Consider the following 15,180-nt stretch of genomic DNA (forward strand, 5'->3'; position numbering starts at 1 on the left):
TGGGATGGGAGTGTCAGAGTGCGATTGGCACAGGACAGAGCGGAGTTTAGGGCTGTTGTACATAGGGTCACTATGAGTCGCAGGTGACTCGATGGCACATAACAACAACAACAACAATGTGCAGGGGGCAACACATAACAACAATCTAGATAAAAGTCCCTCGTCAGATTATTATTTGCAAATCTTTTGTCCTATTCAGTGGGTTGTCTTTTCACTTTATTGATGGTACCTTTATTGATGCACAAAATGTTTCATTTTTATGAAGTTCAACTGAATCTATTTTCCTTTTGTTTGCATTTGGCAAAAGTAGGTCTAAACTAAAAAGTCATTCCCTTCTGTTTAAAAATTATATTGTCCACCTGTTTTTCCTTTCCTTTCTGGTACCACCTCACAGACCCAAAGAGGGTCTGGATTGTGATGGTAGCATTAGAGGGAATGGAAGGGAAGAGGGGTCATGAGTCAGAGTGTCCAGGGGAGAGCTGGGAGTCACAGGCTAGAGGGTTTGTTTATTTTTCCCCTTGTTTGACATGAGTCCCTACCATTTGACTTCTTACACAAACTTTTTTTTAAAAAAAAAGAACAAACCACACCATTCATTTCTCCCTTAAAAGTTAAGTAAAAGTAGAATCAGAACAGAGGTAGAATAAACGGACCTTGGTGGCTGCCTGCACCGGGAGAGGTGGGTCCTGATGAACTGAGATTCTGAGTAAAAGTGACTGTTCTTCAACAGTGGGATCATTAACGCAAACAAGAGAACTTGGATAGAGAAGCAGATTCACGAGACAGCTTAGTTCTCTCAGACTGCAGAGGAAAATGTCCAGTTAGAAATAAGCTGTGTGGAGCCTGTAGCAGAAGCTGCAATTGGAGCTCTAACACTTTGGGAACTGAGCACATTAAAGGACTGGTTAATGCCACTGTAAAATTTTGTTTTGTTAGAGGGAAGATCAAAATAGGATCTCAGAAAGGTCATCGCTCAGATGCTGCAAACCTTCTGAGCTAGACTACTAACCTAAAAGGGAGCCCTGGTGGCCTAGTGGTAAGGAATTGCACTTCCAACACAAAGGTATGTGGTTCAGATCTACTCTCTATTTGATTACTGCCTTTGAAAACCCACTGGAGGGTCAGCTGTAGGTCAGTTCTGACTCAACAGTGCAGCTTGGCTGCTTAAACCAAGCTAGTGGTTACCATAGAAGGCAGGCCTGGCAATCAGCTACTGTAAAGACTGCAGCTAAGAAAACCCTGGTGAGTAGTCTGGCTTTGAGTCACGTAGGTTCACAGTAATAATCTATTCAACAGCAACTGTTTTGATTTTCATTTTGGGGGGAGCAGGCAAAGAGAAGAGAACTTCCACCAGGAACAGATAAGGAATGGTCAGAGATTAATGAGATTGGTACCATCACAGAATTCAAAATGGGAAGTTTAAACAGAAAATATGGCCCTGGTGGTGGCCTAGGAGTTAGGAGTGTGCTGCCAACCCAAACACAAACTGTTTACACCAACCAGCTGCTCTTGGGGAGAAAGATGGGCAATTTCCTACCATTGTGACTTATAGCCTCTGTAAACCCCTGGAGAGACAGCTATGAATCAGTTCTGAATTGATGGCAATTGACATCAGTTACTTTAAGCAAGAGGAAAGACAATAAAACACTTCAGTTATATCTTAGCAGTGTCTGCATGACGGCAATTAAATATGAGACAGTATGGTCACGGATGATCAAGAGTTAAAAAGATTCTGAGCCTTTCAAATTTAAAATATTCTTTATACTGTCCTTATTGTAAATTAGGTTATAAATTTCAAGTCTGCACACCCATGTTGGATTTACCCCTCTATATCCCTAACTAGGGTTCAGCAGGATCGCCTACTTCTACTTGGTTTTGCTATATGAATTGCTTTGGCCAAACATAGGCACATCATGTGGCTTGACCTCTTACGCTGTCATCTCGTAAGAGCATATTCTTGGTGCTGCCTCGACCAGTGGGTGACAAAAATGTTTGCTGCTAGAAATCACTGAGATTCTGAGGCAACTATGCCAGTAGCTGAATGGTACTACACACACATATCAAATATAACACAATATTTACTTAGAGCATATAATGTACCATGATAGCTTTTATGATGTGTTTGGGGTTTTTTAAAAAATTTTATTATTTTTTTGTGTGTGTACCGTCAAATTGGATCTCACTGGTACAAAAAGAGATTGCCCTCCTTCTTCAGCAGAGCATCTGGTGGATTCAAACTGCTTCTTGCCACTAGGCCGCCAGAGCTCCCTGATGTTTCATATTTAAATGCTGGTCATCAACAGTAATCTGAAAATCCACCTGACTAGCCAAATTGTACCTGACACCTCCACCCCCATCCCAAGCCATTTCCAACCACCTAAGAGATGTAATACATTGTTTCTATCAGCAACAATGGTTCATCTGGGAGCTGTGTGACCATGGGGGAACTCCTTGATCTCTCTGAGCCTCTTATTTCATAGTCTGTAAAATGAGAAAAACGACATCTGACCAACAAAAGTCATTGCAGAAATTAAGTAAGAGAATTCATGTTTAGCACTCAGCAAAGGGACCGGTATATAGTTTCTGTTGTTGTTGTGTGACATGGAGTCAGAACTGACAGCTGACCAACCAGTGTGTTTTCAGTGGGTTTTAATCACGCAGGAGGTGAATGCCCATGCTCTTCCTGTGGAGCAGCTAGTAGATTCGAACCTTTAAGATGCACGCCTTTGGGACAGCAGTGCAGCTTCTCACCACTAGGTCACCAGAACTCTCTAGTACAGAGGGAAGTTTCAAAAGAATATTAGCTTTAATTTTCATTTCTGAGAAGGCTGGTGGACAATTTCAGAGGGAATTAGGAACCAGAAGGAAATAGGACAATTTCAGAGGTAAAGGACCATTTCTTTAGGGTGGAGAACTAAGTTGCGTTATTGGAAGTAGAGGATTTCTGATAGCACGGGACTAGGAAATAAAAGGGCCAAAATCAAAGCAGTTAAGGACTGAAGAGCCTGAAGGAAAAAGGTATGACGTGTTTTCCATTTACAAAGTTATAGCAATGATGTCAGTCTGAAGACTAAGTGCACCTCATACGGGACATGGTCTTTGCAATCACTTGCTATGCATCAGAGAGCTGGACAATGACTAGGAATGATAGGAGACTTGATGCCTTTGAGTTGTGCTCTTGGAGAAGAGTATTGAATATACCATGAACTGCTGGGAGAATTCAACAGGCTCATCCTGAAGAGGGTTAAACCACGCTGCTCCGATGAGGCAAGGATTCTGAAGCTTCATGTGACATACTTTGGACATGTTGCAAGGAGGGACCAGTCCTTGGAGAGGTACGTCATGCTTGGGAGGGTGGAGGGACAGCACAGGAGAGGAAGACCCTTGATGAGATGGATTGATTCAGTAACTGGGGTAATGGGGGTTGCTGTGTCAGAGACAGTAAGATTGGCACAGGATAGAGCAGAGTTCAGGGCCATTGTACTGTGGTACATATGGTTGCTATGAGTCACAGGCGACTAGACAGCTTGAGTCTACCTGACATTTACTCCTCCTCTAGTCCTACTCTGACTGGTCCCCCAGTATTTCCATCTTCCCACCTGAGTATAGCAGTAGGTCAGTCACACAGAACAGGTAGCAGCTGAGAACAACAGTTCATGGACAAAAACGGACCTCGCCTCCTGCTGGCCCACATTCTTAACTATTCCTCCAACCAGAGAGAAAGCCCAGCTGGTCCTGTCCAAACCTCACCATGCTTCTCAAATATGCACACCCCTTCTCAAACAGATGAGAGAAGAACTTTACTCACAGCCAACAGGAGGGAATGAGCACCCAAAGCAGGTTGTAAAAAAGGCTTCTTTATTGAGAGCAGCGAGTGTAAAAAAACAAAAGAAAAACAAACATACAAACAAACAACAACAACAATAAAGGTGTGAAGCAGAGGTGGCACAGCCCTTCTCTACTGCTCAGGGTCCCACCTCCGCCTCCCAAGCCCACCCACCCCACACTGCAGTTACATACAAAAGCAGCCCATGGTACGTACAAAAAAGGGCGGGTTATATAATGTCAAAAGCTCCTGAAAACTCCTTCATCTGCCAGGCACTTAGGATGAGGGAAGGAGAGGAGAAGGCACGCTTGAGTCGGCCTGCACAAGTCCGTGGTGGGGAAGACTCCCTTCCGGAGCACCCCTCCATCCCGGCTTAGACCTTAAAGTGAGAGACCCAGGTGCCAAGAAACTGCCCGGCCCATGTGCCCAGAACTACCCAGGAACTTGATTGATTATATTAAGGGCTGCTTCCCCAATCCAGGTCTGCCGCATGCCGCAGCCTAGCCCTCTCCAGGCAAAAAAAAAAAAATTAAAAAAATGAGGGGTACCTGAGGCACCCACACTGGCCCTGACTGGGGACAATATGGCAGAAAAAGCTGCCCATCTCAAGGCCCTTGTTGCTCAGTCTGGGTCAAAATCAGCCTCCCCAAGGGCTGAAGGTAAGGAAGAAGATGAAACCCCAGGCCCTGCCCAGGCCTCGGCAATGCCTATTGTGCCAGAGTGGAGGCCCAAGGGGCAAGGATGAGGAGTGCTCCCAGTACACTGCAGGCACCCTTCAAGAGGTCCTTCCCTGCCTATGCCATCCCAAGGCAAAGGTTGCCCAGTGGCCCTCCTCACGGCTTGCTGTCAGCAGGGCTGTCTCTCAGGGTGTTGGCAATCTCGCTGAATGAGGGTCGGTCCTTGGGACTAAGGGCCCAGCAGCGCTGCATCAGCCGGTAGAGCTTGGAAGGGCAGCCCTCAGGCTGTGGGAGTCTAGTCTTCCCTGCCTGCAAGTCTGCAAGAAGATAGTGAGAGGAATATTAGTCCAACATTTAACAATTGCAGAATGACCAAGGAGGATAGAAGGAGAATTGATGCCTTTGAGCTGTGGTGCTGGAGAAGAGTATTGAAAATACCATGGACTGCTAGGAAAACAAACAGATTTGTCCTGGAAAGGGTTAAACCGGGTGGCTCCTTGGAGGCAAGGATTCTGAGGCTCCATCTAACATACTTTGGACATGTTGTGAGGAGAGACCGGTCCTTGGAGAAGGACATCATGCTTGGGAGGGTGGAGGGACAGCGCAGGAGAGGAAGGCCCTCTCTGAGGTGGATTGATTCAGTGACTGGGATAATTGGGATGGGAGTGTCGGAGACAGTGCGATTGGCACAGGACAGAGCAGAGTTTAGGGCTGTTGTACATAGAGTCACTATGAGTCGCAGGTGACTCGATAGCACATAACAACAACAACACCCCAACTCTATGGAGCCTACAGTTCCACAAAAAGCCAGTAGAGGGAGACTCCGAGACGTGCTGGCAAGCAGTGAATGGGCACTGACCCAATGAGCCCAGAGAGTGGACTGAAGCATAGGGAGAGGACCTCCCTGCCAAAGCACCTCTGGTTGGTGGGGACAGAGCCCATGTAGGAGAACTGGTATGTGTCAATGAGAAGGGGTCTGAGTGGCTCGAGTGGAGGCACAAGGAGCACCTAGCATGAAAATACTTGAGCACTTGTACGGTTTACTTGCATTCATATTCCATTCCATGGAAGAAAGATCTAAGATGCGCCAGTCTGTATCTGTAAAGACTTACAATCTTGAAAACCTATGATGCTAAGGGTTTATTGTGCAAAACGGCTTTCCTAGCCATTAACAACAAACAAGAGGGAATTCCAGTGGCCTATTACTGGTAAGGAGTTGTGCTGTAATCCCAAAGGCATGGAAGGGTGGGATCATTCAAATAGGCTGTATTCTCTTATCCACAAGGGGATTTGCCACTCTCGCCATCCCACTAGGTTTAAACAGAGCAGTTTCAGCAAGCAAAAATGGGGAAACTCAATACCAACAAAGAGCAGCAGCAGTGTGAGTCCTTTTGGGTCAAAGATTCCTACACCACTCAGACTAGGACCTATAGGAGAAGCAGCAGCCTCAGCAGAGAACCAGAGACCAATCTGAGACACAGCCAGAGGGTGTCATCCAAGCTTGCTGGAGGACTCAGGTAAGACCCCATAAATGGCAGGGCCAAGCGAACTTCGCAACACTGACCTAAGCTGTGAGGCTGACGGTCAAAGGGCCTACAACCATGCTGGAGAAATTGTCTGGACTGATGGATTGTATCCTGCTGCTCACCTGAATGACAGCCTGTTAACATCTCTACTAAATCCCGCAACTGTAAGTATGGTTAAGTCTGTATAGTAATCGTGAGTATGGTTCTGTTAAGTCTTGTGGTCATTGAATTTCTGACCCCAAAGAGGAATAAGAATCAGTGCTAGAATTAGTAGAAGTAGGTCCAGGAACTTAGGAGACCATGTCTGACTTTACAGGAATTAGTTTTATACTATGGGTGTTGTTGATGGGGACAGTTCCCCTTTGTGGAGTTAGAACAAGTCAGATGTGCCTGTCCTCATGATGCCCCTGTCCATTTTACAAAACCCAACTATGGGGAACTATTACTCTGTCCTACAGAGTCATTGTAAGTTGGACTGGGCTCTTTGGCAGTGGGTTACAAAGTATTTAAGGACACCTGGAGAGCTCTGTTGCCTAGTGGATAGTGTGTTACACTACCAACCCAAAGACTCACAATTCAGAATCGAACAGCTGCCCTGCAGGAGAAAGATGGGCAGTTTCTTCCTATGTGACTTACAGCTTCTAAAAACCTGCTGGATGGTCAGCCTTGAGTTAGTTCAGATTAATGACAATGAGTTTGAGGGCTGTTCTCGGTGGTTTGGGTTTTTTGTTGTTGTTGTTGTTTTTGTGACATGATGGTTTAAGTGTTCAGCTGCTAATCAAAATGTGAAGAATTCAAACTCACCAGTTGCTTGCTGAGAGAAAAAAATCTAGCAAGCTGCTCTTGCCCAGACTATAGCCCAGGAAACACTCAAAGTAGTTCTATTCCGTCCTATAGAGCACCATGAGTTGGACTGATTTGACAGCACACAAGAAGCAGCTATTTCCATTTTAACAAATGGCATGCCATACTTGTACACCTGCTAAACATTAGTCCTGAGGCAAGGAACACACATAGGATCCAGCCCGAAACTCTGAGCAAGCTCACCACCTGGAGAACATCTAAAATCATCCCAGAGCCTCCGAGAGCTACTTACCTGCTAGCACGTCCTCGTCAGTCTGCCCACCGTGGGGCATCTCCCCATGGGTGAACACCTCCCACATGAGCACACCAAAGGCCCAGACGTCAGACTTGGTGGAGAAGTCGCCCTCCAAGATGGCCTCAGGGGACATCCAACGCAGGGGCACACAGGCCTGGCGGAACTGATAGTACTCGCTGCAGAAGAGAGCCACACATAGGAACAGGAAGGGGTGAGGGACACAGCTTGGGATCCCAACCTCATCCCAGCCCTGGGCCTTACCCCTGGGCATTGACGCCACCTTTCTACATTAAGGGTCTACAGATAGCAGCAGCCACATTAACCCTGAGCACAGGATATATGGTTGAAATTTTAGTTACATGGTTTAAAAAAAAAGTGCCATTTAAGATAAGACTTTGCTGGCTTAGTGGCAAGAAGCTGCACTGCAATCCCAGAGGTACGTGGTTCAAGTCCACCAGATGCTCTGCTGGAGCAGGAGGGGCAATCTCCTCCTGTACCAGTCACACCAATAAAATATAAATAAAATAAAAAGATTTAAAAAAGAAAGTCAAGCTCATTGAAAGGTGAATAATTTTTATATAATTAAAAAAAAGATAAGACTGGCTAAATGATCATATAAGAAATAATTGCATCAAAAACAATGATGAGATATCATCTCACCCAAGTAAGAATAGCAAAATTTAACAGAACAGCAAGCAACAAATGCTGGCAAGGTTGTGGAGAAAGTGGAACCCTTATTCACTGTTGGTGGGAGTATAAAATGGTCCAACCACTGTGGAAGGCAGTATGGTGCTTTCTCAAAAAGGTTGCAAATAGAAATACCATTTGACCCAGCAATTCTACTACTGGAAATATACCCCAAAGAAACCATAATTGCCACCCAAGCAGATATATGCACACCCATGTTTATCGCAGCTTTGGTCACAATAGCAGAGAGTTGAAAACAACCTAATTGCCCATCAACAAATGAATGGAGAAGCTGTGATACAGTCACACAATGGAATACTATGCTGCACTGAAAAACAAGGAACTAATGAAATATTATAAAAAATGGATGACCCTGAAGGACATTATGCTGAGTGAAATATCTCAGTCACAAAAGGACAAATACTGCATAGTGCCACTGTTGTAAAACAGGACTGACATCCTTACTGGGGGGGAAACTGAGAAAGATAGGATAAATAATGTATACTGCATTGAAACAGATGAGGGCAAAAACTGTTTTAACAGGGATGTGTGATTAGGTACTGTCATGACAAGAGTCCAGAATAAAGGCTGCATAGTGGAGTGGACTTGGGGGGAGGGATTGTAAAACAATAAGAGAATTTTTCTTTTACTTTTCAAAATGAAGGCTGCATAGTGGAGTGGACTTGGGGGGTGGAATTATATAACAATGAATTTTTCTTACTTTTCAGTGAAGAGCAAACTGTGGGGAATTTGGGTAGGGAGAAAAGTGCAACAATGAATGAATGGAAATCCAAAGTCTCTGTAAACTTTCATTAAAATGAATAAAACAAACAAACAAAAAGAAAAAATAACTGCATCAGTCAAGAGACAACAATTATGAATGCTGCACTGTCAACCCAAAGGCCAGCTGCTCCATGGGAGAAAGATGGTCCATCTCCTCTCAGGAAATTTACAGCCTCTGAAAACCTGTTCGAGGGTTAGCTGTGGGTCCTCTCTGACTTGACAACAATGAGGGTTTGTTTTTTTTAATATCCGATGGGCATCCCTGGGTACTACAAGTAGTTAATGTAACCAAATACATGCAAATCAATGCCATGAGAGGCACCTTGGAAGAAAGGCCTGGCAATCCACTTCTGAACAATCAGCCACTGAAAACTGTATGGAGCACAGCTTTATTCTGACACACATGGGGTTCCCATGACTCAGCTGACTTGAAAGCAGTAGGTTTAATATCAGATGATGACAAAGATAAAGACAATAGCCAAGTATATTTTTGTACTGGGTTTTTGTTTTGTTTTTTTAAAGGCATAAATAATGAGAACATGGTAAATGGAGGGGGGGGGAAAGTAAGTTTTGTTTATATTCCCACACCAGAGGTTAACCAACAGCAAGCCAGTTATGACTGAAGCAGCAGTGAGATGAACTGGGGTGGCTGGGAGTTCACAGGAGGGGCTCTGTGTGTACACTCCAAGGAAATCTCCCACCATGAGTGCTGGGTGCTGACCTTTATGTTTTAGTCTTCAAAATAATTATAAAAATACCTCTCCCACAAATTATGGGATTCAGGACGTGAGAGAAGGAGCTAAACAAATAGTTCTAGATAAATGTACTCTTGGGCACAGTGTGCAAGCAGCTGGCTATTTGCTCAAAGACCAGTGGTTTGGCTCTGCCAGCCACCCCTTGGAAGAAAGACATAGCAGTCTGCCCCCAAAATTATTTACAGCCCTGGCAGGGCCCGAACCCACTTGCCCATGACAGATCTAGTTTGGTTTAAAGATGGAAAAGCTTGTGAAAAGTAAGCTGTAAGTTTTTAATCACACGGGAAAATTTAAGAGCCCTGGTGACATGATGGTTAAGCACTTGGCTTGAGCCCACCCAGAGGTTCTCTGGGAGGAAGATCTGGCAATCTGCTTTTCATAAAAATTACTGTGTAGGAAATCCTGGGGTCGTTATGAGTCAGAGTCCATTCCAGAAGTAACAACAACAGGAAATTGACAGCCCCTGAGGACTTGGGGCCCTCGGACTGCAGGCCTGATGCACTTTTGGAAAGAGGACACGAAAGCTGTGCTCCCTCCTGGACCTTCTATCTTTGGACCAAACAGGCAAGAAGACCTGTCCTGTGCCCCTCCCCAAACTGTATCAGCCCTCTCCCCTTCACCCGGTGGGCAAGAGTGAGGAGCCCCCACCCCTCCAGGGCCCTTCTACCTGTTGTACACGTCCTTGCTGAGCCCCAGGGCCGACACCTTCACCTGTCTCTGGGCGCTGACCAGGCAGTTGCGAGCAGCCAGGTCCTTGTGCACAAAGCGATTATTGGACAGGTGCTCCATTCCCAGGGCGACCTGGGTGCACAGCGCCACCTGGAGTGAGAAAGATGCTTGTCAGCACAGCCCAGGAATGGTGGTCAGGGCTCCACTCTCCACATGTCCTCCTCTGGGGGTGGGGAGATGTCTCAATGTTTCAGTGTGGTGCTTAGGAAGCCCAAACACAGAGAGTTTCTTCGATAGCCTCAGTTTCCTTCTCTATCAAATGGGGACAATAGCACCTGCCTCGGTGGGTCATTAGAACAGAATTCAATTCAACACACAGAAAGTTCTAGATTAAGTGAATGGCAAGCAAGTGGACAGAGTAAACAGTAACTGCTTACTGAGTGGAAACCAGCCAGCAAGTGATCACAGGTCACCTCCTTATAGCTATTTCTTTTTTATTTCAGAAGAATATGATTTTTACTATTAGTGTATAGAATCGTGTGTGTGTGTGTGTGTGTGTGTGTGTGTGGTGTATGTGTGTACCAACATATGTACACACTTAAAACTGGTTACCTGAAGGGAAAGGAAATGAGGGTAGAAGGGAAAAAGTAGGTAAACTTCTAGCTTATATTTTTTTACCTTTGAAATATTTACAGCAAAATTAAGAAAGTGTATGTGTTATTTCATGTAATTACAAATTTAATAACAACCATTAAATTAAAAATCAAAACAAAAAGCAAAGCTAGCACATCACAGAGCGTCAAGAATCCCTTTCCAATCCTATATTCTCTTTTCTCTCAAGTGGTAGCTGCTATCTTGACTTTGTGATAAATTCTTTGTTGTCCTTTATAGCTTCAATCACACATACATTCCTATTATATAGTCCAATCTTGTCTGGCTTTTGAACCAGTTAGGGTTGGGAAAATACATGCTCTCTTGGGCTTTGATTCTCTCACTCAACACTGGACAGATTTATCTATTTATTTTTTTATAGCCCAGCACACACTTTCATTGTTGTATAGTATTCCATTAAAAATATGCCATATGTTAACCACCCAAATGCCAGTGGATATTCAAAATGTTTCCACTTGGAAGGTTGTGAAGACCAGTGCTGTTGTTAACATACTTAAAGGTATGTATGCATTTCTCTAGGATACATACAAATATACGTATCAGTTCTACAAGAGATTGTTAAATTACTTTCTAAGGCATAAATAAAAAAGGTTTTACACTGATAATATTTTTTTAAATCTTGTGAGGTATTATTTTGCCTATACTGTGTGATATATTAAATGCAGCTTAATTAAGTGGTATAAATCTTTTGAGAGATATATTACTTCATTAAACAAGTATCAGGGAGGTCTGGTGGCCTAGGTGGATAGGGAGTTGCACTGCCAATTCCAAGTAAAGTGGTACAGCTTCTGCAAACTCATTGCTAGAGGGTCAGCGATGAGTCAGTTCCAACAAGTATTAGCTAAGCATTCACTGCATGTTATGCAATCTAACAGGAATGATTAGGCCCGGGCTACCAGGGAGAGGACAGCCTTGAGGGAGATCAGAATTGTACCCTGAGAAGGTGATCCAGGGAAAGCTGAGATAAACACACTGAGAGCTTGGAAAGGACCCCCAATTCTCTCCTCTTCACTGCTCGGGCAATTTCTGGACACTTGAAAACAAGGCACACAGAGCCACCAACTGTTTCAGTACCTTGTGGAAGGTTATTTGACACGTTACTGGCCAGCTGTGTGTTTTTTCTGGCACACAGACTCACTCCTGGGATCCAGATGAGAGATGGAACCCGCCACATAATGCAGTCACAAAGAGACGAAGGTGACAATGTGCCTAAGAACCAATGTCATTGGTCAGCAAGGAAGTGCAAATCAAGGCCAAATAAAGTATCCCTTTACACTTATTTAAAGGCCAAAGTTCAGAAGTCAGTCTCCAACTAACGTGAAATGGTTTAGGGAAAAAAATGCCTAATGGTCATGTACGGTTAACCTAATCCTGGGTTCCTGAGCTTATAGAGAAAAAAAAAGCCGGTGTCATATCTGTCAGAGATGGATGGAACCCTGAGACCATGACCCTCAGGCATCTCTCACACCATGAATTGAATCCATCTCCAGGGATCACCTTGCAGCACAAAAGCAATAAGCCACAATAGTGACAGTTGTGAAGAACCTCAGAACAGTTGTCCACAGGAGATGGAAAGGGCAGCATTTTCTCCAAAGCAAAGTTCAGAAAGCTGGAAAGGAGGATGAATGGATGTGGGGGTGGGGTGGAAGAATCAGGGAGGAAGTAAGAGGAGCGCAGTTATCCCAAGGGAATTACAACTATGTTAGGAAATAAAATGTGTATATACTGTTGAATGGAAAACTTGTTCTATAAACTTTCACCCAATTGGAGGGGTGGGGGGAGTCAACATAGAAGAGGCTGCTGCAAAATAACCACAGACAACCAGTTGTTCTAATGCAACCAAGAATCTAAGAGAAACCTACAACCAGAAGAGAATAAAATAGACGACTGGAACCTTCTAAGAATCAAATCCTTATGCACATCAAAAAACTTCTCCAACAGGGTAAGAAGGAAAACCACAGACTTAGAAAAAAAGATGTGGTAATAATATATCTGATAAACTAAAATTTATAGACTATTCCAGCACCTCACAAAAAAAAAAAAAGGTAAACAACCCAATCACAAAATGCGCCAGGATATCAATAGACACTTCACCCAAAAAGACATCCAGATGGCAAACGCACACCTGAAGAAATATTCAAAATCCCTATCTATCATAGAGATGCAAATCAAAACAACTATATCATCTCACCCCAGCAACAATAGCAAAGTTCAACAGGGCAGCAAACAATAAATCCTGGCGAGATTGTGGCATGATTGGAACCCTTATTCACTGCTAGTGGGAATGTAAAACCATTATTGAAGATGGTCTAGCACTTTTTCAAAAAAGTTGGAAATAGAAATACCATTTGACCCATCAATTCCATGACTGGGAATATACCCAAAAGAAACCAGAGCCACAACTCAAACAGATGTATGCATTATTCAAAATAGCAAAGAGATGGAAGCAATCCAAGTGCTCATCAATAAACAAATGGATAGAAAAACTATGGGACATCCACACAATGGAATACTACACAGCATGAAAAAACAATGAACAGTAAAACATTACATAACAGGAGAGCCTTGAGGACACTATGCTAAATGAAATATCTCAGTCACAAAAGGATAAATACTGCATAACACCACTGTTATAAAATAGGATAGATATGGGGGAAAGGGAATGGAGAAAGTGTAGATAGATAATGAACACTACATTAGAACAGACGAGGGGAAGAACTGTTTGAAAGGAATATGTGATTATGCATTATATGTATGAGAAGAAACTGGAACAACGGGTACAAGGCTGGGGAAGGGGGAGGGGGGGAGAAAATGTACAACAATGAAATTAAAAAAAAATTTAATAAAAGAATCTAAGAGGAGGGTAAAGGGACCTGTGTGGGGCCAGACGTTTACTCTGGTACTGATTCTGGAGGCAAGCCCGCCTAGTCCTTAATTCTGCACAAGGGTTCTGACCAGGCTTCACACCCAACCTCCTTCCAAAGCTGGTCCTTCACTCAAGCCTGCAGCTGTGCTCACGGTTCCTGTTGATGGTGACAGTGGCCTGTGGAGCACTGTCCGCCCAACCGAGAGTCCTGAGGTACAGCTGTTGGTGATGGACCTGTCCCTTAAGACCCCTCATCAGCGCAGTCACCTCACTGACCTGATCCTAGGGTCACAGCAAGGCCAGCAGAAGAGACAATGCCTAATGCTAGGAGAGGGTTCGTTCCAAAAGCAAGCTCTCCTCGGCTCCATCTGCAATGGCCACGTATCGCTGCTTGACCATAAGCTTCCACTGCTAGCTTTCTAACTGTGGGAATACAAAAACCAGCTCCAACATACTGAACAACAAAGACTCATGAACTTGCTTTCACAAAATATTAACAGCAAGCTAGGTGAAGTCAAGCTCCTGAGTCTCTTGTTGGTGGAGCCTGTGGAGTCATTCCAACTCAGAGACCCTACAGGGCAGAGGAGAACCATCCCGTGGGATCTCTGAAGCTATAACATCTAGAAGAACAAACTGCCAGGCTTCTCTCTCACAGAGCCGCTGGTGGGTTTGAACCACTGACTTTTCTGTTTGTAGCTGAACACTTGCCACCACAGTGTACTCCTGAGTGAGTCTTAGAAAAAAAATAAGTCCATTAAGATAGAAAAAAAATTGCAAAATTGGAAAACTATCTGAAGATAACTCAAGCAAGATCCAAATCTCACTCCATACACAAAATCCAATTCAAAGTGGATCATGGACCTAGGACTAAAACCAAGGACTATAAATTTCATTAAAGAAAAGCTTGGAAGAATTCTAAATTCCTAATCTACAACATAGACAGTCTTCTCAAGCATCCTGAAAAATCTACAACCAGAAGAGGATAAAATAGATGAATGGGACCTTCTAAGAATCAAATCCCTATACACATCCAAAATCTTCTCCAACAGGATAAAAACGGAAGCCACAGACTGGGAAAAAATATTTGGTAATGACATGTCAGATAACAGACTTATATCTCGAATTTATAAAATACTTGACCACCACAACAAAATAAAGGTAAACACCACAATTAAAAAATGGACACAGGATATGAATAGACATTTCACCAGAGAAGACATTCAGAGTTCAAAATCCCTAGCTCTAGGAGAGATGCAAATCAAAACAACCATGAGATATCATCTCATCCCAGTAAGAATAGCAAAATTTAACAGAACAGCAAGCAACAAATGCTGGTGAGGTTGCAGAGAAACAGGAACCCTTATTCACTGTTGGTGAGAGTGTAAAATGGTGCAACCACTATGAAAGGCGGTGTGACGCTTTCTCAAAAATCTGCAAATGGAAATACCATTTGACCCAGCAATTCCACTACTGAGAATATACCCCAAAGAAACCATAACTGCCACCCCAGCAGATATATGCTCACCCATGTTTATTGTGGCTTTGTTCACAATAGCAAAGAGTTGGAAACAACCTAAGTGTCCATCACCAAATGAATGGATAGAGAAGCTGTGGTATATT

General features: G+C 43.7%; 1 protein-coding gene across 1 annotated transcript in view; it reads right to left on the reverse strand.

Moving 5' to 3' along the window:
* Positions 1 to 4,359: 4,359 nt before the first annotated feature.
* Positions 4,360 to 15,180, reverse strand: part of PTK7 (protein tyrosine kinase 7) — a 31,461-nt gene continuing 20,640 nt past the window's right edge. The window contains exons 17-19 of the mRNA XM_006881966.1: positions 10,021 to 10,172; positions 7,126 to 7,304; positions 4,360 to 4,820 (exon numbers count right to left, since the gene is read on the reverse strand). Coding sequence (XP_006882028.1) covers positions 4,660 to 4,820; positions 7,126 to 7,304; positions 10,021 to 10,172 — 492 coding nt within the window. The 3' untranslated portion in view covers positions 4,360 to 4,659. The remainder of the gene's footprint in view (positions 4,821 to 7,125; positions 7,305 to 10,020; positions 10,173 to 15,180) is intronic.

Source organism: Elephantulus edwardii, unplaced genomic scaffold (assembly GCF_000299155.1).
Source record: "Elephantulus edwardii isolate Elephantulus edwardi_28Jun2011 unplaced genomic scaffold, EleEdw1.0 scaffold00017, whole genome shotgun sequence".
NCBI lineage: Eukaryota > Metazoa > Chordata > Mammalia > Macroscelidea > Macroscelididae > Elephantulus > Elephantulus edwardii.